The 23,517-nt window shown below is 33.1% G+C and overlaps 2 protein-coding genes across 2 annotated transcripts; both read left to right on the forward strand.

Annotated features, from left to right (window-relative positions):
• The first annotated feature begins 10,493 nt into the window (after positions 1-10,493).
• Positions 10,494-11,681, forward strand: LOC127130412 (uncharacterized). Its single transcript, XM_051059426.1, has 5 exons — positions 10,494-10,781; positions 10,895-10,958; positions 11,050-11,192; positions 11,276-11,392; positions 11,493-11,681. Exons 1-5 carry the CDS (start codon positions 10,494-10,496, stop codon positions 11,679-11,681), a joined length of 801 nt encoding a protein of 266 aa, XP_050915383.1.
• Positions 11,682-18,818: 7,137 nt separating this feature from the next.
• Positions 18,819-20,688, forward strand: LOC127126282 (cytoplasmic tRNA 2-thiolation protein 1). Its single transcript, XM_051055181.1, has 3 exons — positions 18,819-19,641; positions 19,725-19,836; positions 20,259-20,688. Exons 1-3 carry the CDS (start codon positions 18,866-18,868, stop codon positions 20,415-20,417), a joined length of 1,047 nt encoding a protein of 348 aa, XP_050911138.1. The 5' UTR covers positions 18,819-18,865; the 3' UTR covers positions 20,418-20,688.
• The last annotated feature ends 2,829 nt before the right edge of the window (positions 20,689-23,517 follow it).

The raw sequence follows: 23,517 nt of genomic DNA on the forward strand, positions 1-23,517 counted from the left end.
TCCATATTCACTTTCGTTAATTTGTTTTTTACTTATTCTCTTTTCATTATACAATCCACAATCTTACATAAATGTTAGTATATTAGAATAAGAGATCACAAATTAAAGAGCATGTACTCTTTGAGCATTAGAAGCTTAAACTTTGTTAAGATTAGTTAATTATTTAATTTAATTTGTATATGAAAGTCAAATTTGGAACTTATATGTAAATGTCATAATCTATTATGTGCATAGCATAAATCTTTCCATTATATGTTAATTTGGTGGATAAATTTCGGTTGAATTATATATCCTTTCTATTCTAGTAATTAGTTGAATTTTTCATGGTTTTTAATTTTACAACAATTGATACTGATTTGCATATTGAGTGACTCTTCAATTGCTGTGTTTAAAATTGAAAAGAAGACAGAGAAAGTAAGAAATATTTAAAAAAAATTATTTTGATTCTTTTATATAAAAAAATATATTAACTTAGTTTCTATTTTGGATATGAATATTCAAAATATGAATTTGATTAAAATCATATGAATAATATATCCAAAGTATAAATTTGGATAAAACCATATCAATAATTAATATTTTTTAATAATCAAATTTAATCATTGATATGGATAGTTTATATAACTCATTAATTTGAGCATCTCTAATCTCACTATTTGCAATTGTCATTATTGCGGGTTGATTATATGCCCAATTAAAAGTGTATTCATATGAAAAGATTCTACAATTTTTTATGTGCTACATAGATATCATCCAATGAAAACAAGTTATAAAATATTTCACAAGTATATCAAAATATCTTATGTAATAAAAAAAAACTTCTCTTTACAAAGATTGATGATATATAATTAAAAACAAAAATATTAAAATAAGAAAATAGTAGATATTTATTAAAAGTTAAAATTAATAATTTAGGAGTACGAGTCTTATCTCTATCACTATTTAGTAATAAATATTCTAAGCACGACAAGTGAATATTATATTATCATGATAAATTAATAAATAGATTAAGATCAATCTTGAAACTCAAAACTTTATTTATTTAATAATTAATATCATATCTCTTTAGATAAATTACTGTTATTAAAAGCATGAATGACCACGCTATAAGGATTTTTTACCAATATACCCCACTTTTTCGAATAAATTCTCAAAATAACCCAGTTTTCAAAAAAATTCCCAATCTACCCCACTTTTAGAGGGAGGCGCCAATTGGATTGGCGACCCCTCTTAAAAATTACAAGGAGGCGCCAATTGGATTGGCTAGGGCACCTGCCCTAGCCAATCCAATTGGCGCCTATGTGTATTTTTTAAGAGGGGTCGCCAATCCAATTGGCGACTCCCTTAAAAAAGCCTCAAATGAAAAAACCTTCAACATGGAAGTTGTAGATCTTTTCAAGACAATGAATTTGGATATAAATTTTGCATCATTTGGATTTTTTATGAGAAAGTTATGGGCAGTTGAAGTTGGACTTCTGAGTTTTTCAACTGTAATCTGACCTATAATGTATTGCATTATTTCATGTGTTTCTTTTAGAGTTATGAAATTTTGTCCAACATAACATTTGAAGTAGACATATTAAATTTTCCAATGCACTTGGTCCCACCTCAAAATAATTAAAAATGAGTGAGTTAGGTTCCTGCGAAGTTGACCTAAAATTAGGGTTTCAACTATAATCTGACCTATAATGTCTTGCATTATTTCATGTGTTTCTTTTAGAGTTATGAATTTTTGTCCAACATAACATTTGAAGTAGACATCTTAAATTTTCCAATGCACTTGGTCCCACCTCAAAATAATTAAAAATTAGTGAGTTAGGTCCCTGCGAAGTTGACCTAAAATTAGGGTTTCTGTCAAAATGATCTATAATGTTTTGAAATGAATGATGAGCTTCCAAGTTTCAAATGGATTTTTGATGAACATGGAAGTTGTTCATATGGCGACTGTTGTTAAAACTTGAATGTAGGCGCCAATTGGATTGGCTAGGGCAGGTGCCCTAGGCTAGGGCAGGTGCCCTAGGCTAGGGCAGGTGCCCTAGGCTAGGGCAGGTGCCCTAGGCTAGGGTAGGTGCCCTAGCCAATCCAATTGGCGCCTATGTGTATGTTTTAAAAGGAGGCGCCAACTCAATTGGCGAGTCCCTCATAAAATGCCTTTTTTGTCTTATAAATAGATGCGTTGTGTGACCTATTGTTCCACAACTCATATAATCATTTGGCTATCATGTTTGGTGTTCGTCGCCGATACGGTAAGGTGATTTATGCGAGAGACAAACCTCAATTGCTGATGCTGTTTTGGAACATCACCACTCAAGTTTTAACAAACCTGCCCTAGCCAATCCAATTGGCGCCTCCATTCAAGTTTTAACAACAGTCGCCATATGAACAACTTTCATGTTCATCAAAAATCCATTTGAAACTTGGAAGCTCATCATTCATTTCAAAACATTATAGGTCATTTTGACAGAAACCCTAATTTTGGGTCAACTTCGCAGGGACCTAACTCACTCATTTTTAATTATTTTGAGGTGGGACCAAGTGCATTGGAAAATTTAAGATGCCTACTTCAGTTGTTATGTTGGACAAAATTTCATAACTCTAAAAGAAACACATGAAATAATGCAAGACATTATAGGTCATTTTAACAGAAACCCTAATTTTGGGTCAACTTCGCAGGGACCTAACTCACTCATTTTTAATTATTTTGAGGTGGGACCAAGTTCATTGGAAAATTTAAGATGTCTACTTCAGTTGTTGTGTTGGACAAAATTTCATAACTCTAAAAGAAACACATGAAATAATGCAAGACATTATAGGTCATTTTAACAAAAACCCTAATTTTGGGTCAACTTCGCAGGGACCTAACTCACTCATTTTTAATTATTTTGAGGTGGGACCAAGTGCATTGGAAAATTTAAGATGTCTACTTCAGTTGTTATGTTGGACAAAATTTCATAACTCTAAAAGAAACACATGAAATAATGCAAGACATTATAGGTCAGATTACAGTTGAAAAACTCAGAAGTCCAACTTCAACTGCCCATAACTTTCTCATAAAAAATCCAAATGATGCAAACTTTGTATCCAAATTCATTGTCTTGAAAAGATACAACTTTCATGTTGGAGGTTTTTTCATTTGAGGCTTTTTTAAGGGAGGCGCCAATTGGATTGGCGACCCCTCTTAAAAATTACACATAGGCGCCAATTGGATTGGCTAGGGCAGGTGCCCTAGCCAATCCAATTGGCGCCTCCTTGCAATTTTTAAGATGGGTCGCCAATCCAATTGGCGCCTCCTCCTAAAAGTGGGGTATTTTGGGAATTTTTTCGAAAATGTGGGTTATCTCGGTAAAAAAACCTCTTAATAGTATAGATTAAATATTTATTATATAGGATTAATTTCTTAATTTCTCATGGTTATTTTTTAATTTTTTTTTATTCATTTCGTTAAAGATAATAAATAAATAAAATATTTTTATGGACCTCCTTAAGAAATCCCGAGACCGGAGGGATCCGCGCGGATGAGGATGGGGGACAAAATCCCCTAGTGGTAGGAATTTGAGACGAGAATGGGGAATAAATTCGAGGGCGGGGATTAAGATGAGAATGTATTCCCAGCCCCGCCCTGTCCCATTGACATCCCTATTCAATATGATGGATCATGAGGAGACATCCACATTGAGTTAAGATCAATCACACAAGTATGAGAGACACCACATATTCCCCTAAAATCTTAAGACATAAGATAAGTTCTTTCACTTATAAAGAGTTCAATCTCCGATTTTTCAAGTAATGTAAGACTTCTAACTCACACTTGTATCACAACAATCTCCCTTCGTATGTGAGTCCACCCGAGAGTGTGTTTCTCTTAAGGTCTTAGGTTCAAATCCTGATAGGTGCTCAAACTTTGTATGTTGGACCCAGCGCAAGTGGACAGTAGGATTGGTCCCCTTGGATTAGTCTGTCGCAAGGACGGATACCAATATTTAAAAAAAAATTAAAAGCGAATAAAGAACAATGAATCTTTAACGTGAAAACCCCTTAAAGAAAGGGTAGAAATAGAAGTCGTCCAAACCAAAGAAATAAGTCAAATATGGTAAAATTATGTTACAAGAGAGTATCAAAATAATTTACAAATTGTGTCAACAATCCGCCAAAACACCCAAAAGCTTATAACTTGTGAGTGAGAAGAAAAAAAAAGTACTCAAAAATGACCTCTCTTCGCTCAGAACTTGTTTCAACAATCTGAACAGTGAGAGTGTATCACTACATCTCACAAAAATTGTGTCAAAAAATTAGCCCGATCCAACGCGTAATGAATCTGGAATCGTTATTTTTCTGAAACCGGTTTCAGAAAAATGAGAATGAGCTTTATCACTTATTTTCTCACAAGTGGTTGATTTTGTCCTTTGTTTTCTATCTATGTCTAACCCTAAAGTGACCATCTTTACTTAATATAAGTGAGACACAAATGGGATAAAATATTTTGGGTCTTTCTCCATATCTGAATACCCAACATATCCACCATAACTATATGGAGGTAATCGACAAACCGATGCTACACATAAAGTTTCAAACTTCACTTCTGATAACTCTTTAGTCATGATATCATGACCATTATCATCATTATGAATTTTAGCTAACTCCAACAACATAGTATCAAAACTTCGTGTATCCAATGTTACCTCACACCAATGTGTTTGACCTACTATTAAAAGTCAAATTCTTACCAAGATGAATAACACTTTGACTAGCAACAAATAACACATATTTGTCTTGAACAAAATAAAACTCTTGCAAGGATTTTTTTCAAACATAAAAAATCTCTTCATATTTTAAGAATGGAAATGAAATTTTCCTATATAGTAGACAATATTATACAATTTTGCAACCTAGATTGCCAAGCCACAAGTCCCCCCGCAAATTTAGAAAAGTAGCATCAAATAGTCTTTCTAGAATCAATGTCTCAAGAAATATTTGAACTCATGAGACATTGATTCTTAAACAACATTTGTAATATATATAGGTCATGAGTTCGAAACCCAACAACATCAATTTAATCAAAACACCTATAAAATTAACATTTCACCATTGTTTTAAATTCCAACTGTGGTGGTATATATACATGAGTTTATTATAAAACATGTGGATTTCTTGTTTTTCCCTATCCCTCAATAAACATATACAACTATTCAAATTGATTAGAAGATGATAATCTAAAAAATTAAATTATTCTTGAAAACCAACTTAAATGATCTACTGTTTTTCGAATTGCTGGCATCTCATAATTCATCTCTCACTCTTTAACATATAAAATTTGGTTCAATGTCCCATGTTCTTCAAATCAACGGTTCCTTCTCTTCTAGTTTATTTTGAAAAGTAAAAGTTTGTTGACTAATTCAGATTCATCGTCATCACTATCATCATCATTATCTTAAATGATGATGATGATTATTATGATGATAATGAATAAAAAATTCTCAACAAATTTGATGCTTTGCAAAATAAACTAGAAGAGAAGAACTGTTTCTTTGAAGAACTCGTGGAATTGAACCAAATTCTATATGTTAAAGAGCGAGAGATGAATTATAAGATGCATTCAATTCAAAAAGTATTGATTGATCTAAGTTGGTTTTCAAATATAACTTAATTTTAAGATTTTTTTTAAATGAGTTAAATATGCCCCATGTGCGCACTATTTCGATCCGTATTCCATTTATTAGTAACTTGGCAGTCCAGGTGGATTTTTATTTATTATTTAAAATCCACATGGATTTTTTGAATTATTTTTTTTAAAACTTTTTTTTATGTATTATATTTTTTTTTATACTTTTTCTTAAATTATTTTTATTAATATTTTTATGAAAATCTATTTATAAATTAATTATTAAAAAGCCTAAAGCCCAATGATCTTTTTCCAAAGCCCAATACTTGAAGATTTGAAATGTATTGTGTAAAAGAGGTTTATAAACACTTCCATTTGGTGAAATATTTTTTATGTGGGACTATAAACACTTTCATATAGGCATTCTTATTTAGTTTGTAACTTTGTATTTTATTTGTGTTTTGCAACACACTATCAACTCTACCAATGACTATTTCAGCAGAACTTGCAATTAAGGACATGATTTGCTTCTAAGACGAATTCAAATACTAACTCAAGTATTCATACAAGATCCAATACCAACATCATTGCTTAAGCTGAATAGCAATTTGGCAAGCAGGGCAATAAAGTTGTTCCAGATGGGTGCCTGACGATATATGGGCATTGATTCACGACGTATGCTTCATGTTTTCTTAGCAAAGACATTGAAGGATATCTATAAGAATACAATGTAGGATATCTATCATACATAATAGTATCCAACATAACACTGTTTTATTTATTCTTGGTTGCAAATGGAAGAAGAAGATGTAGCCACCATGAACAATAAAGCATACAATAAAGTTCACCTGCAAATATCTATCTACTACAAACTAGAAATGCATGAATTGAAACAATATTTTATGAGTCTTAAATTTTCTGCTACTGACTTGAATTTTCCTGCTAATATTGTTGAGACAAATAAGAGTTTTTATACAACATTGGTCTCACATTATTTTGCAAAAGAAGAGGCATTGACATCTCAAGTACCAGTTGATAATACACCTGCACCTTCTCCTAACAATGTTCGTCGTTGATTGTTGCAAATGGAGCTTTTGGTTTTGTTGGTACACATTCATGATGATGATCATTTTGGTTCATTTTGTTTTTATTGATTATCATTACTAATCTACTCTTAATATTTGTATAACATGTCTCAAACTTTTAATAATGAGTAACATAGACGACACTATAAAAAGAGTAAGATAGATGACATTATAAAAAGAGTAATATAGATGCACCTAATACTGCACCAATATCATTGTTTTACCTTCCAATGGATAGAAGATCATCCCAGCAGAAGTTCATCTAGTTTTAGAACATGATGATACCAGTAAGTAATTCACCCTATAGTTGCTTTGTATCCTTGTTTTACTGATGACCCCCATCAAAAAATGAAGGTTTAAGTTTGCCTCAGTCCATACATGAAACTTTAAACTGTAGTAGTAGCTACATAGCTAATGATACAAAACAACATAATTTATGTTTTAGTTTTCTTTAGATTTTCAACTTCACCAGCAATAGAATCCCACATTGATATTCGATAATAAAGATGAGTGTTTATAAACCTTTCTCACACTATCCATATTGAGCTACTACAAAAAAGAATGTGGTTTTTAAGCTCAAATAGTACATTTTAAAATTTGTAATATTAGTTTCCAAATTATTTTTTTTTAAATAAATAAATTAAAATTAAAAAATCCTAAAAAAATATTAAAAAAATAATTAAAAATCCAGGTGGATTAAAATAATAATAATAATAATAAAATGCCATGTAGATTTAAAAAAAAACACATATACAAGCCAAGTCAGTAAATAGTGTATCCAGGAGCCATAGACATGGAATCTTCATATTATAATAGGGGAATAAAAAAAATTCTTTTAAAGGAGTATAAACCAAATATTGCAGGGGGTGTCATATATTTAAGCCTTTCTAAATTAATTTAAATGAATGCATGCTCAGTAAGGAGTTAGTGAAACAAGCAATCTTCATAGGATATGATAAACTCAAATTCTGGATATTAACAATAACACAAACAACAATATTTATCAACAAAAAAATCAACAAGACAAACATTTTAAACAACAAGAACATATCAACTCATAAAATGTTTCCACGATCGTACCTTTTATTGAAAAGATTTGTGGAGAATGAAGACGAAGAAATGATCTACTTGTCTCAGAAAGGAATCCACAATGAAAGGAGCATGAACATGAAGTGAAAGTTGCAAACTTGTGTTAAATTTGAATGAATTTCATTCTCCGTCTTTCACACAAATTTACAGCTTTCACTTTCGCTTCATCCTCTCATTGTATTTCTTTCTTCATATCAATACAAACCATTTATATTTATTCTTCATTCACATTTCCTACAAGTCAAAATATATTAGCATGACATTGTAACTATAACAGATGTATAAAGTTCACTTTTATAATCCATACACTTCTATAATCAATAAAATAGCATAAAATTCACTCATATTAAGTTATTTATGTCATATTATCCTACAAAAACATGAAAGAAGCTATTGAAACATAAACAACATAGTTCGCTTATTAGGTTATACATTCACTAATATTAAGTTAACGTCTAAAGCTATTATACTCATCTTAAGTTCACTTCTTAGGTTATATTATCCTACAAATAACATGAAAGAAGCTATATTATACATGTCAATAAAATCACAGATTTGGAAACAGATTTGGTTAAATACACTCACCTCTTAGGTTATACATTCACTCATCTTAAGTTAAACAAATTTGGAAACATAAAAAACAGATTTGGAAACTGGTCAATAAAATCACATAGTTCACTTCTTAAGTTCACTTCTTAGGTTATACATCCATTCATCTTAAGTTAAACAGATTTTGAAACACAAACTATTGAACCATGAAAAAAGCTATAACTTCGACTATATATGTTAAGGTGTTTCCATTTTTCATGTAATACCTTTCACCATGGTTGATAATAAGAACCTTGATGACATGTTAGCACCTTACATAACGATTGATAATATATACAGTCACTACGCCAAAAAGTGCTTTTGGCAGCACCAAAAAGAAAGCGCTTTTTAAAAAAAGCGCTGTAATAGCTTGAAAAAAAATTCGCCTATGTAAAGAAAGCGCTTTTAAGGTAAAAGCGCTCTTATAGGTCTCCACTTATGAAAGCGCTTTTAAGGTAAAAGCGCTCTTATAGGTCTCAGTCTCACATCTATGAGTTTCACACTTATGAAAGCGCTTTTAAGGTAAAAGCGCTCTTATAGGTCTCATGGGTTTCACACTTATGAAAGCGCTTTTAAGGTAAAAGCGCTCTTATAGGTCTCAGTCTCACATCTATGAGTTTCACACTTATGAAAACGCTTTTAAGGTAAAAGCGCTCTTATAGGTCTCATGGGTTTCACACTTATGAAAGCGCTTTCATGGTAAAAGCGCTCTCATAGGTCATTTATAAAAATTATAATAAATCTAATATTACAAAATCCCTGACTTTCAGAAATCCCTCTTTCACTCTCTCTCGTTCGAAGCTCTCGCTGCCCTGGAAAAAATTCCACAGAGTACCTGGAAATCTCAACGATAAACACTGCAAATTTGAAAGAGACTGCATTCGAAAGAGAAGGATTCAATACCTGGAAATCTCATTGCGTTTTAAGGTTAGGTTTTCGTGTCTTTCTGTTTTGCCCTAGAAGTCAAAGAATAGGTGGTCGATTTTGGTTTGAATGGACTTGCATTGCTACATTATGGGTTATTTATTTGTCAGTATCGATTATTAGAGTTTGTGACTATGTTTGCTTAATATTCTGTAACTTACCGAAAGTTTCATCTTGTTCTGATATAAATGATATTCTGTAACTTGCATCGCCATTGACTTAGAAATAATGTTGGGAGTTCTAATAGAATCAGTGCCTTTTCAACATTTGTTTAAATTTGCTGAGAAAGTAGGAAGGAATGAACTGATATGTTTGCACCATTGTATCCTCATATTCTAACTATTACTGAAATTTCAGAAAGTGATTTTGATGTTAAATGTTGGATACTCAAATGGAATAACTTTGTCTGCTACAGTGATATATGTGATATGGTTTCAAGAACTTAGAGCAATGTCTCATATTTTGGCAATCCTATTACATGTTGGTTTGAATGAACAGTTAAACTTCAAAATGTACATTCATATTTTGGCATAACTTTGTCTGCTACAGTCATATTTTGGCAATCCTATTTAATGTTGTAAAATGATGTTTTAATATTATGTGAATTTTTAAGATGGTCACTGTAGTGTAAAATGAACCCTGATGGACTATATGTACATTTTTCATGTGCTTGTCTGCAGGTTGTTGAGTATCGTGGTGAGCAAATAGGAGGTCTTGAGGATCTGAGGGAACCATATATGTTGTTTTCTTCCTTTATAGATAAATTCTTGCTTAGCTTTTATTACATGGTTTGCGTCTAATTGAAAACTTCACGTCTTTGCCCATTTCAGGTTCTTACAAAATCGGTACTGCGTCTGAATCTGTTAATGCAGCTTACATATTTTCTAGAAAAGATCTTTCTCGGTATGTCTTTCAGCTTAGATATTATACAAACCCAAAGCATGTGTTTAATCATTTAGTATCTAGAATGAATCATTATGTTCAATTATTCATGTTAAGCTAATGAATCAAGTTAAGAACATATTCCTACCAAGAAAAGAAAGAGACGTTACTGAAAAAGGTAATAGTATAATTATAGCATATGTCATTCAAGAAAATTTAATTATAGCCTATGTCATTTTATATTATTCAATATATATATGGATTATTGATTATGGATTTTTATATTTTTCATTTCATTTTTATATTTTTTCTTTATTACAGGTTAAATGGCTAGTGATCAAGAAAACTCACAAGATGCAAATGCTCCTGATGATACTTCAGAAAAAGAAATTACACGAGGCATCACTATTATGAAGAGTATCATTCGTGATAGAGATAAAGCAGTAACATATAATGTAAATTGGAATGCTGATAACCAACTAATTGGGTCTAATGCTGCAAAGTTGGCAAGCTACATTGGTACACTTGTTCGTATGCACATTCCAATCACTGCTACAAGATGGAGTAATAAAGAGTTGGGTAGCGCTAAAGATAAGATTTGGACTGAGATACTGGTACAATATATGATTGTTTATATTTTCTTTATATTGACGATAATGTGTTTAAATTACTTATACTAACACACTCTATTCCAATATTTTTTCGTAGAGGTCTTTTAACATTGAAGATACAACTATCCGAAAAAAGTATATACTTCAATTGGCCGGAAAAAGACACAGAGGGTGGAGAACGTTTTTAACAAACAAGTATCTTAAGGACAAAGAAAATTTTTTGTTGAATATGATCCGGAATATCCAGTGAAGTATGCGATCTTCATTACAGAAGAAGAATGGGTTGCTTTTGTAGCCCAAAGAAGAGACGAAAATTTCAAGAAAGTGAGTGCCACAAATCGCGAGAGAGCGTCAAATCCCACGTATGCATACAAAAAAGGGCGTTTGGGATATGCACGCTTAGAGGAAAAAATTGTAAGTATACAAAAATGCTACGATCTTATTAATTGTCTCAATGTGTTATAATTGATTATCTTATTATTTGTGTCAATGCGTAGTTAGACGAGACGAAAAGTGACGCAACATCACTTCCGCCACATGTTTTGTGGAAAGAAGCTCGTGTGGGAAAGGATGGAACTGTTAGGGATGACGTTCAACATATTTATGATGAATGTGTAAGTAGAACATTGTGTCTTTAATTAAATCAAAAGTTTAATATATATAATTAATTTTTTTATCTCCACTAATAATTTCCGATATGTAAATGAATTTCAGGAGACCCTATCTCAATCGATAAGCACAGCTGAGGACCAGGAGAACAGGAGCGTACTTAGTAGAGCACTAAATGTTCCTGAGTATCCCGGTCGGGTGAGGGGTAAAGGGCATGGTTGTACTCCAACTTCCTTGTATAAGAATCCAAGGAGAAGAAATCCTAGCAATCAAGAAGTGATGGAGACGTTGTAGGCATTACAAGCGCAAGTTCTTCAATTGCAAAAGGATAATGAGAGATATAGGTGTATGGAAAAGTGCAGTTCACAGTTGAAAGAAACTAGTGAGAAAGCCAGTATCAATTGTCAAAATAAATTTCCCGAGGTAATTATATATGTTATTTTGAAATTAAAATAGCACATTTATGTTAATTGAAATATATACACATTAAAAGTAACATATTTATATGATTTATAGGTATTTGCTCAAGGGTCACAACAACTGAGCCAGAAAATTGGTAGTCGACAGAAAAACAAAAGGGATCTTCCAGTGACTTCTTTGCCAAAAAAAGGTGCTTTTGTGCCTCGATACCAGATATCTCTTGAAACACTTGTTGACTCATCAGATATGGCAACAGCTGGTGCTATTCGCTTACTGGATATGGAGGAAGATATCTTTGGTTATTCATGCACTGAAACAATCGGAAAAGAAGATCTGGAACATATTTTTCGGCATCAAGAATTAGGCGTCGGTGTTATACACACATACATCCGGTAATCCGATCTATATATTATTTAATTACTTGAACAATTTATTTACACATTTCAATAAAAATAGTCTAATGTTTATTATGTTTTTATTGAAGGTTCTTGTATGACAATTTCATGCGCGGGAATGATCAATTGTCAAACAGATTCCGTTTCGTGTCTTCCTCCCTGGTCAACAAAGCATTAATTTGTAGGGAACCGGATTCATGTAGAGAGTACTTAGTCAAGAGATTCATGGCCAGCAGTACAAACAACTTGTATCTTTGGCCGTATAATTCAGGGTTAGATTTTAATTCTAAGTTTATTCTAATCTTTAATTGTTTCTTTTACGTAAAAAATTTCCATATAAACTTTTGTTTTAATTTATAGGTGTCACTGGTTGTTGCTTGTTATTGATCCTTTAAAAGAAGTGGTATATTTTCTGAATTCGATAGATGGTGAATGGACAAATTATCCGGATATGAAGCAATTAGTTGATACGTAAGTGAGACTGTTCTAAATATTCGTGTATATTTATGTGAGATTGTTCTAAATATATGTTTTTATTTTGTTAGATCAATAAAAGTGTTCCGATCTCAAAGACAAGCTCGAGTACCACGTACTAAATCCAGCAACATTACGTGGATAAAAGTGCAGGTACTTTAATTTTCACAATTTTGCTTATAATAGTGATGCTACTTGATAAGAAAAGATAACTATACATTCTTATTTATTTTTCTATGTAGTGTCCTCTACAGCGCAACGGTATCGATTGCGGATACTTTGTAATGAGGTTTATGAGGGAAATCATTAATATGAATCAAATAGAGATTCCAATCACGATATGGATTTATAACTTAGGATTTGTTTTAATATTTATCGAATATTTCATATTATTTATTACTTTTAACTAAATCATGCATATTATGTTTTGTTATGTAGTACTTTGATGAATACAAGTGTGCTCATTACACGAGACTGCAGTTGGAACAAATCAAGGAGGAATTGTGTCAATATTTTATTGAGAAAAGATTAATTAGTATATAATGGTTTCAAAATAACATGAATACTTTGATGAAGAATGGTTTCTGGTTGGCAAGTGTATAGTTCTTTATATTTTTAACAGATTAGTTATGACTCCAAATAGGCCGTATAACATATTAGTTTTGACTTGTGTATAGTTCTTTATAATTTTAGTGATATCTTTAATTTCATGGATAGATTAATGTGTTCATTCTTGTGTTGGTTTGCTTTAAAAAATTACAAATGCTTGAATTATGACTCCAAATGTGTTCAGTGCCTATCTATCCTTGTGTTGGTTTGCTTTCATGGATAGATTATGACTCCAAATGCTTGAATTAGAGAGGCTTGATTTACAGGTTTATGGGATTATTCCCAAAAAATATTACAGGTTGAAATGGTAGGCTTAAACTGAAGGCAGCGTTTTGTTATTTTACTAGAGGAAAAGACAGCGCTTTTTAGTAAAAAGCGCTGCTAAAGGTTGTCAATAGAGAGCGCTTTTTACTAAAAAGCGCTGCTAAAGGTTGTCAATAGAGAGCGCTTTTTAGTAAAAAGCGCTGCTATAGGTTGTCAATAGAGAGCGCTTTTTACTAAAAAGCGCTGCTATAGGTTGTCAATAGAGAGCGCTTTTTAGTAAAAAGCGCTTCTATAGGTGGTATATAGACAACCTTTAAGAGCACTTTTTACTCAAAAGCGCTGCTAAAGGTTGTCAATAGAGAGCGCTTTTTAGTAAAAAGCGCTCTTAAAGGTTGTCTATATACCACCTTTAGCAGCGCTTTTTACTAAAAAGCGCTCTCTATTGACAACCTTTAGCAGCGCTTTTTAGTAAACAAAAATCGCTGCTAAAACCTATAGCAGCGCCACCTACGGCAGCGCTTTTAAGCGCTTTTAAAGGCCAAAAAAAGCGCTCTCATAGGTCTTTTTTGGCGTAGTGAGTGATAAAATATAAGGACAAGCCCATTTTGTAACGAAAAAAATAGAAAATTATTGGTGTTGGGATTCAAACCCTTACACTCCAGGTACATTCACCATGTCTGTTAACATATAGTGTAGTGAAATATCATTTAGTAAATAACAAAGAAAAAAGATCCCAAAAATAAGTTATTACTACGGTTTACAGGACGACCATTGTAATATGGTGATACGAAAAATCTATTTTGTAATAGTGAATCTAGTGGATAACATTGTAAAAAAAAGGTCACGATGTTTAAAACATCATAAAATTCTATCGTGAAATCAATTTAAATTATCTAAAATACAATGAGTTTACAATTTTTTCTAGTTAGAAGTCATAAAATTTTTGAACCCCTAAAAAACTACTCAAAATCCACCTAAGTATCGAGGACTGAGTTTGATACAACAATTTCACACTTTTTAATATTTAATGTGTCAACTTTTACAATTATACTCTTAAAGAAAAACTAAATTGACATATTAAATGTGAGTTTTGCACACTATTTTGGACCGGCCAAATACCAAAGAGCTAACGTCCAAATTGATGTCAATCCATTATAAATAACATAAGGTATAAAGTCATGTCATGAGATATTCAAGGCACACTTTCTGATCTCTATTTTTACTACACTAATCTCAAATTATGGGTTGCCTTGGGCATCTGATTTCTAACTTTGTAGGTCCACCCCGTGCCACCGAATTGGAGATTAGCACCATCGATTCAGAATTCATCACTATAAATATTCACCTAATTCTGATTTCAGAACAGAACCCACGTTCAAAAAATGGTTGTGATACAAGTGTGATTTAAAAGTCATATATTGTTTGAAAAAATAGAGCTCGAGCAATATATAAATGAGAGGATCCTAAAATATAATTTTTTAAGATTTTATGATAAAAATGACACTTCTCTCACATATGTCATTGCTCTTGATCAAATGTGGACACTCCATTTATGAGTCATATCTAATCTCACATTGTTTTAGGTGAAGATGTGGTGACTGTTCCACTTATGTAGTTATTCTTGATTTAACGTGAATGCTCCCCATGACCCATCGGTGGGAAAGCAAAAAAAAGAAAGATATACACATACAGAAGAGCGGCAACAAAAAAGACAAAATAAATAAAAATTCAACAAAAATACAATTTACAATAAAATTGCAAACCCTCTCAACAAATACACTTTTTGGACAAAAAATTGCACACTCAATCAACTAGAATTTTTGTAAGAAAAAAATTATATACTCTTTCAACTACAATTTTGATGAAAATATTTCAAACTCTTTAATATTTATATTCTTCCTATTTCCCACCAATCATATTTATATTCTTCCTATTACCCACCAATCATATTTATATTCTTCCTATTGCAATCAATGTTTGAACATTGAAGTACTTTATTCCATATCTAGGGTCCATAGTGGTTTCAGGTCAAAGAGTGATATATACAATACTACAAATTATACATTTTATAATAGATTCTTACAATGGCCCTCTATCGTCTTTTTTAAACACTTTTACCCATAGTCCAAACTAACAACCATGGTGAAAGGTGTATGAGAGACACAATTCAAATCCATGCAGTAGTAATTGTGTGTTTTTTTGTTATAAAAAGGGTGTGTTCCCTTAATTTCTATTTTTCAATTAAAAGTAAACAAATTTTCACCATGGTCCAAAATAACAATCATGGTGAAATGTGTGGACATTTCAACACGATTGCTTCTTTCAACAGTGGTAAAAAGTGTTACCTTTATAAGAGACACTTTTCTCACTTCTAAATGAATTGCGCCCTAGCTCCATAAGCGAAACCTTAATCTCTCACGCCTTATCCCAATCTCCATAAATTTTTGCATACCATTTCTTCACAAAACTCCAACTTATCTTCTCTAACTCTTATGAATCAAGGAAAGATGACACCGAACTTGTAAGATAGAAACACGAAACTCATTTCTTTATTTTTGTCTTCACATATCTGATACGTAAAACATTTCCACCATTCATTTTATGAGTTAGGTTATTATTGTTCAAACTATATGTCCCTTAGGGTTTATTGTTTTTCTTGTTGTTGAGACATTAAACCCTATATGTTGTATGTTTTTATTTTTGTTTAGTTATTTTGTTGTTTTTGTTGAGGTAATAAAATGTTTAGATTTATTATTGTTGTTGTTAAGATGAGATTAAAGATTTTATACAAGTGGAATGTATTAGCACCCTTAACATTCATTGTACTCAACGGGAACCGTTTTAATCGTTCTTTTCTTAAATATGTGTTATCTAAGGATTACTCACGAAAGAATAAGAGAAAAAGAAAAGAAAGGAATAGATAGAGTGTTCGATAAGGATTAGGGCCTCATGCCTACGTATCATTATAGTGCAATAATGAATTTAGAGCTCCGTAGTTCACATAACTAATAATGAGAGGTGAAAAAAGAGTGATAAAAATTATGGTTTGAACCGAAGGATAATGTGGTTTGAACAAAAGAAGGGATGAAAACTGAACCTAGAGAGGAAAACTAACATTAACCAATATGTGAGGGGCCTAAAGCATTATACCACTGTATTGTCATAACCAAAAAATAAAGAATTAAGTGTTTGACATCAAGGCAAACATATCTTGGTACAAAGGTGGACAAGTGTCCTGAAAGGGTATATATGGAATTTCAAAGAAATATGGTGTTTGGTTCCATAGAGAGACAATAGGTCACTGAGATGAATGATTTAATGATTGAAGGTATGTGATATGGATCACGAAAGATATGGATGGTGCTCGAAGGCAGAAGAAGGAATAATTATGATTATGCTCGCCCAGGGTTCGAAGCCTTGTGCCAACGTATTCTCACCGTGCAATGAGAAAGTCAAAGCATCGTAGTTCGGCTTACGACAAAACAAAGAATTATATTTGATTGGATTTCCAAGAGGCAAAGCAAATTGCTTGAATAGAAAAAGGGTGATATTAACCAATAAATGACAATTAGCCAAAGAAAATATAAGAATGGGGCATGAACAAATAAATGGTGATTAGCCTGAAAAGAACAAAGAAATGTGTATCTGAATCAAAGAACATGGCGTTAACCAACATATGGTATGGCCAAAGAGACAAAATAGGGTGTCTGCCTAAGCACGAGGTATGACAAGGCAACCGATAAAGAAAATGATTTGTCTAAACACAAGGTCTGACAAGACAATCATGCAAAAAGAAAGCGTTTTCCTAAGCACGAAGTCTGATAAAGCAAAAAATGCATGAGAAAGAGGTTTGCCTAAGCACAAGGTCTGACAAGGCAACCGAGAAGAAAATGGTTTGTCTAAGCACAATGTCTGACAAGATAACCAGGCAAGAATAAAGTGTTTGCCTAAGCACGAGGTCTGACAAGGCAACCGAGAAGAAAAAGGTTTGTTTAAGCACAAGGTCTGACAAGACAACCGTGCAAGAATAAAGCATTTGCCTAAGCATGAGGTATAACAAGGCAAACAATGCATGAGAATAAGGTTTGTCTAAGCACAAGGTCTGATAAGGAAACCAAGAAGAAAAGGGTTTGTCTAAGAACAAGGTCTAACAAGAAAACCATGCAAGAAGAAAGCGTTTTCCTAATCACGAGGTATGATAAGGCAACTAAGAAGTAAAGGGTTTGTCTAAGCAGAAGGTCTAACAAGACAACCATGCGAGAAGAAAATATTTGCCTAAGCATGAGGTCTGACAAGGAAAATAATGCACGAGAAGGAGGTTTGCCTAAGTGCGAGGTCTGACAAGGCAACCAAGAATAAAAGGGTTTGTCTAAGCACAAGGTCTGACAAGACAACCATACAAGAAGAAAGCATTTTCCTAAGCACGATGTCTAATAATGCATGAGAAGGAGATTTTCCTAAGTGCGAGGTCTGGCAAGGAAACCAAGAAGAAAAGGGTTTGTATAAGCACAAGGTCTGACAAGACAACCATGTGAGAAGAAAGCATTTTCCTAAGGATGATGTCTGACATGGCAAACAATGCACTAGAAAAAGGTTTGACTAAGCGTGGGGTCTGGCAAGGCAACCAAGAAGAAAATGGTCCAACTAAGCACAATGTCTGACAAAACAACCATGTGAGAAGAAAGAGTTTGCCTAAGCATGAGGCCTGACAAGGAAAACAATGCATGAGAATAGAGTGGGCCTAAGCACAAGAGGACTGATAAGGCTCACACTGAATAAGGTTTTGCCAAAGCACAAGAGGATTGATAAGGAAAACAATGATTAGGTTGATTAATTAGGATTCAAAGACTTGACCATAAGGGAATTAATCTGAAGGATATCTTAATATCAAGAAGCGTATGATTAATGATCTAAAGATGAGAGAGTGTTTGATGTACTTCAAGAAGACCTTGTCAATTACTTTATTCAAATTAAATTAAAGTCACTATGCCAAAAAGGTTTTTTAACAGCGCATCTTAGACAGCGCTTTTAAAAGAAAGCGCTGTCTAAGGTTAAAATAAAAATAAAACACGGAAAATGTTCTAAAAAAATAATGAAAGCGCTGTCTAAGGGGGGGTCTTAGACAGCGCTTTTAGAAAGCGCTGTCTAATACCCCCCCTTAGACAGCGCTTTTAGAAAGCGCTTTTAAATATAGACCTTAGTCAGCGCTTTTGAGAAAGCGCTGTTTAAAGTCTTTCAATTAAAAAAAAATTAATTATGAGTACTATTGTACTGAAGATAGTTAGGGTTTAGGTGGCTGTTCCGTCGTAGTGAATAATGGAAGGAAAGAGAAACGTGCGCATTTGCTGTTTATGCAACGAAAGAAGAGCTTCTCTCAAGAGACCTAAAACCCTTCAACAAATTTGCACTGAATGTTTCTACCTCGCCTTCGAAAACGAGATTCACCAAATCATCCTTTCCAACCGTCTCTTCTCCCGCGGCGACCGCGTCGCCATCGGCGCTTCCGGCGGTAAAGACTCCACCGTCCTCGCCTACGTTTTATCTAAACTCAACCGCGTCCACGATTACGGCCTCCATCTCTTCCTCCTCTCCGTCGACGAAGGCATCACCGGCTACCGCGACGATTCCCTTGAAACCGTTCATCGAAACCAGATTCAGTATGGATTGCCTCTCAAAATTGTTTCCTACAAGGATTTATACGGTTGGACGATGGACGAGATTGTCAAACTCATCGGTCTGAAGAACAATTGCACTTTCTGCGGCGTCTTCCGCCGCCAGGCGCTTGATCGGGGAGCTGCTTTCCTGAAAGTGGATAAACTGGTGACAGGACACAATGCCGATGATATAGCGGAGACGATTCTGTTGAACATATTGAGAGGAGATATAGCTAGATTGAGTAGATGCAGTTCAATTGTAACAGGTGAAGATGGACCAATCCCTAGATGTAAACCTTTCAAATATACTTATGAAAAAGAGATTTTTATGTATGCATATTTCAAAAAGCTTGATTACTTTTCCACTGAATGCATTTATTCTCCAAATGCTTATCGTGGTTTTGCTCGCGAGTTCATCAAGGATTTGGAGCGAATCAGGTGCTAAACCCCTATCCATTTATTCTGTTTGTTTGTTTGTTATTTTCACATATTACATCATACTCATGTTCATGAAAATGCAGACCCAGGGCCATTCTCGACATCATAAAATCCGGGGAGAATTTCAGGATTTCTACCACTACTAAAATGCCCGAGCAGGGAACGTGTGAACGTTGTGGTTATATTTCAAGTCAGGTATTTTCTACGTCACCATTGCTCTCCCACATGGTTGAATATTAACATAGTTTCATATATATACAATGATACTTTTCAATCCAAATTGATTGTTTCCTTTGAATAAGATTGTTTCAGCTAATCTTGCTTTCGTACCACTATAAACAAATCTTAATTTGAGTAAGCTTATGGCTTGATTGAGTTATTATTTTATATTGCTAACTTTGTTTTTCAACTTTGATATTCTTACTCATTTCAAAAGAATTCCACGTGATTCAACTTGATGATCAGTTTCATCTTCTGTTTTCCTTGGGCTCAATGAGCTGTATTGTAATGGGCTTTCATAGTCCTTAAGATATTGTTTGGTCTTTTTCTCCGTTTGATTTCACTATTGGGTCATCTGAACTAGAACAGCTGAGATACAATAACCTTTTCATGTACAGAAATGGTGTAAAGCTTGTGTTCTGCTTGATGGATTGAATCGAGGTTTGCCTAAACTGGGAATTGGACGGAGTCGGGTTGAAGTTGGTTGCAAGGAAGAAAATGAAAGCCATGGAAGAAAAAGCATTGAGAGCAAACAATGTGGATCTTTAGACTTCTGATTTTCTGTGTAGGCATCATTATAACAGTGGGTTCTAATTGATGATCAGAGGTACTTGTAGTTAATATCTATCAGTAAATTCCATGGCAGTTGGTTAAATGTCAATATATCTGATGTCAAAAAGTATAAGGCAGGTAGACTTTGCAGAACATCGTAGTAATATAAAAATAATGATTATTGATTAAAACAATAAGTCTTGAATAGTTGCATTATTCACATATTTTGTTACTTTTCCTTGTAGTTAATTAAACATCTCTAGCTTCATTTTGTGAGCAATATTTTGCGGTACAGTTATTTGTATCTTTATACTCAGAATTCGTCCATACAACTCAACAATGTACTACCGTAGAATGCAACCAATCTTTGTGCTTGTAGCAGCTTTCACCTGTAACTGTAAGAAAATATATGTTTGGTCAATTAGAGGGGGTATTCATAGTCAAAATGCTAATACTTGTCATTCTAGTAGAGTGACCAATATAGTCTGTTTTGTAATATTAGGTGTAAATGTAGTGTTTTATGCTCAAACTATATTGAATTGAAAGAAATACCACTTGCCCATGATTGAGACTCTTCATTGCCAATCTGATATTTTTTTCCATGGATTTAGAACTTTTAATCATAAGGAAGAGCTATTACATGATGAATGGAACGTGTTTATTACTTTACCAGTGCAACAATTTTTATATTTTTTATGTATTATGAGTAGTAGAAATACAGAAAGACAATTTCCATTTTGTCTTCATTTACATGTGTGAAACAACCTTAAATTAATAAACAAAAGAATGTAACAGAAAGTTGACACAACATCAAGCCACGACGTTAAGTTTGAGGAAGATTGGATGCTTTCTTGTCAAGGAAAACTTTTGTTCTCACTCTAAAGACTTCAGCAAAACAGAAACTTTATAAGTTATATCTGATAATGCATGATTTCTTTATTTTTTTGTTTTCAATTGCTTTGATTATAAGTTATATCTGATAATGCATGATTTCGTTATATTTTTGTTTTCAATTGCTTTGATTATAAGTTATATCTGATAATGCATGATTTCTTTATTTTTTTGTTTTCAATTGCTTTGACTATAAGTTATATTTGATATTTGATGGTTTCCTTGGTTTATTACAGGTTAGACATGGTTGATGACCAACATGAGGAAGTTAGTAAAAAAGTATCCGCGGAAGAAGAAATTCGAAGAGGCATCACAGTAATGAGAAGGGTGGTCCAAGGAAGATCTCGAGGCATCATACTAGATGTCTATTGGAGCAACCAGGGACAGCTTATAGACTTGTAAATGTGTACATAAATTTGTATATATTTTGATACATTTAAGGCAAAATTGGTTTGAATTGGTATATATATATATTTGTTAGCCAAAAATTGGTAGAAAAAAGGCCAAAATGGCATATATAAAATGTGATAATTGTCTGTCAAAATCTGGTTGAAAACAGGTAGAAATTCTGGTTTATAAACCTGGAAAAAATGTGGTTTAAAACAAAAGCTTCAAAAAATTTCGTATACCTTAGACAGCGCTTTTGTAAAAAACGCTGTCTAAGGGGGGGGGGGGGCTTAGACAGCGCTTTTTGAAAAGCGCTGTCTAAGGTATACCTAAAAAAATTAAAATAGGAGGGTCTTAGAAAGCGCTTTTGGCCAAAGCGCTGTCTAAGGGGGTGGGGCTTAGACAGCGCTTTTCAAAAGCGCTGTCTAAGGTATACCTAAAAATTTTAAAATAAGAGGGTCTTATAAAGCGCTTTTGGCCAAAGCGCTGTCTAAGGGGGGGGCTTAGACAGCGCTTTTAAGATTTAAAAAAGCGTTGTCTAAACCTTTAGCAGCGGAGGTTTAGACAGCGCTTTAAAGCGCTGTCTAAGGCTAAAAAAAGCGCTGTCTAAGGTCTTGTTTGTTGTAGTGAGTCTATGAATGAAGGAGAATACCTTGAGCAACTAGGTCATTCGTCCCGTACCCAAAGATATTTTAGACAAGGATATAAATGTTTCACTCTCATCATTCTTTGTTACTTAAGGATCATGGCATACAACTTGAATCATGATTGACAAGTTGCTGATAGAAGATCCTGATTGTTGATTCTGATGATGGATTGTTGCATGTTGCCGGAGGAGACTTGATAATTATTTGATTCAAATTATGCTAAAATCTATGAATATAAGTGAATACAATGAGCAACTGGGTCATTCGTCCCGTACCCAAAGACATTCAGAACAAGGATAGGAATTATCGAGTGTCACCCTTTCTCTATTGCTTAAGGCTAATGACACACAACTTGAATCAGGATCGACAAGTGTTGACTTTTGTTGTGTTTGAACAGTGCTCCGGCCTCCGTGTCTAGAGTCTTCAGAGTCTTGAATGTGAAACTTGACTTGACTATGATTTAAATAATCATGTGCAAGTGTAAAGGTCCCAATTAAATCAAGTGATCAAGGGACTTATGATCACTCATTGAATATGAGTCCTAAGGGGATCAAGAAATTTTCAGGACAAAGTCAAAACAAAGTCCAATATCAAGTGTAATTAATTAATCAAGGGTGAATTTTATCAACTAATCAATGGGAAAAGATCATGTTAAAAACATATTAAGCACATGAAATTATGGAAAAGAAATAAGACATTAAAAATTGAAATTTAATCATGTCAATTTTAATGTCTAAGTAAACATGAAATGAAATTACAACAAAATTAGCAATTAAACTTAATTAAAAGGTAATCCTAATTAATTAATTCTATCAAAACTAAATCCAATTAAAATGAAATTTATCTATTAAAAATATCTATTTAAATGTGTATTTATAATATTATAAAAAAGAGAGACTAGAAGAGAAAATTATAAACAAAACAACATATGTCTATATAAATTATGCATTTTATCTTCTTCATTTTACATTCCCAACCAACCATGTTGAAAGCATCATAAAATACTCATTTATTAACTAAAATGGATAAATAAATATGTGTTGGAAAGGTATCATGGAATACAACACGATGCTATCAAGAAAAAATGCAAAAAGAATCAAAATCCATGATAAATAGAGTCATAAAGTTTATGAAAAAGAACCGTGTTTTTCATTTTCTGCATTTTGCATTTCCAACTAGC

This window comes from Lathyrus oleraceus, chromosome 3 (genome assembly GCF_024323335.1).
Source record: "Lathyrus oleraceus cultivar Zhongwan6 chromosome 3, CAAS_Psat_ZW6_1.0, whole genome shotgun sequence".
Lineage (NCBI taxonomy): Eukaryota > Viridiplantae > Streptophyta > Magnoliopsida > Fabales > Fabaceae > Lathyrus > Lathyrus oleraceus.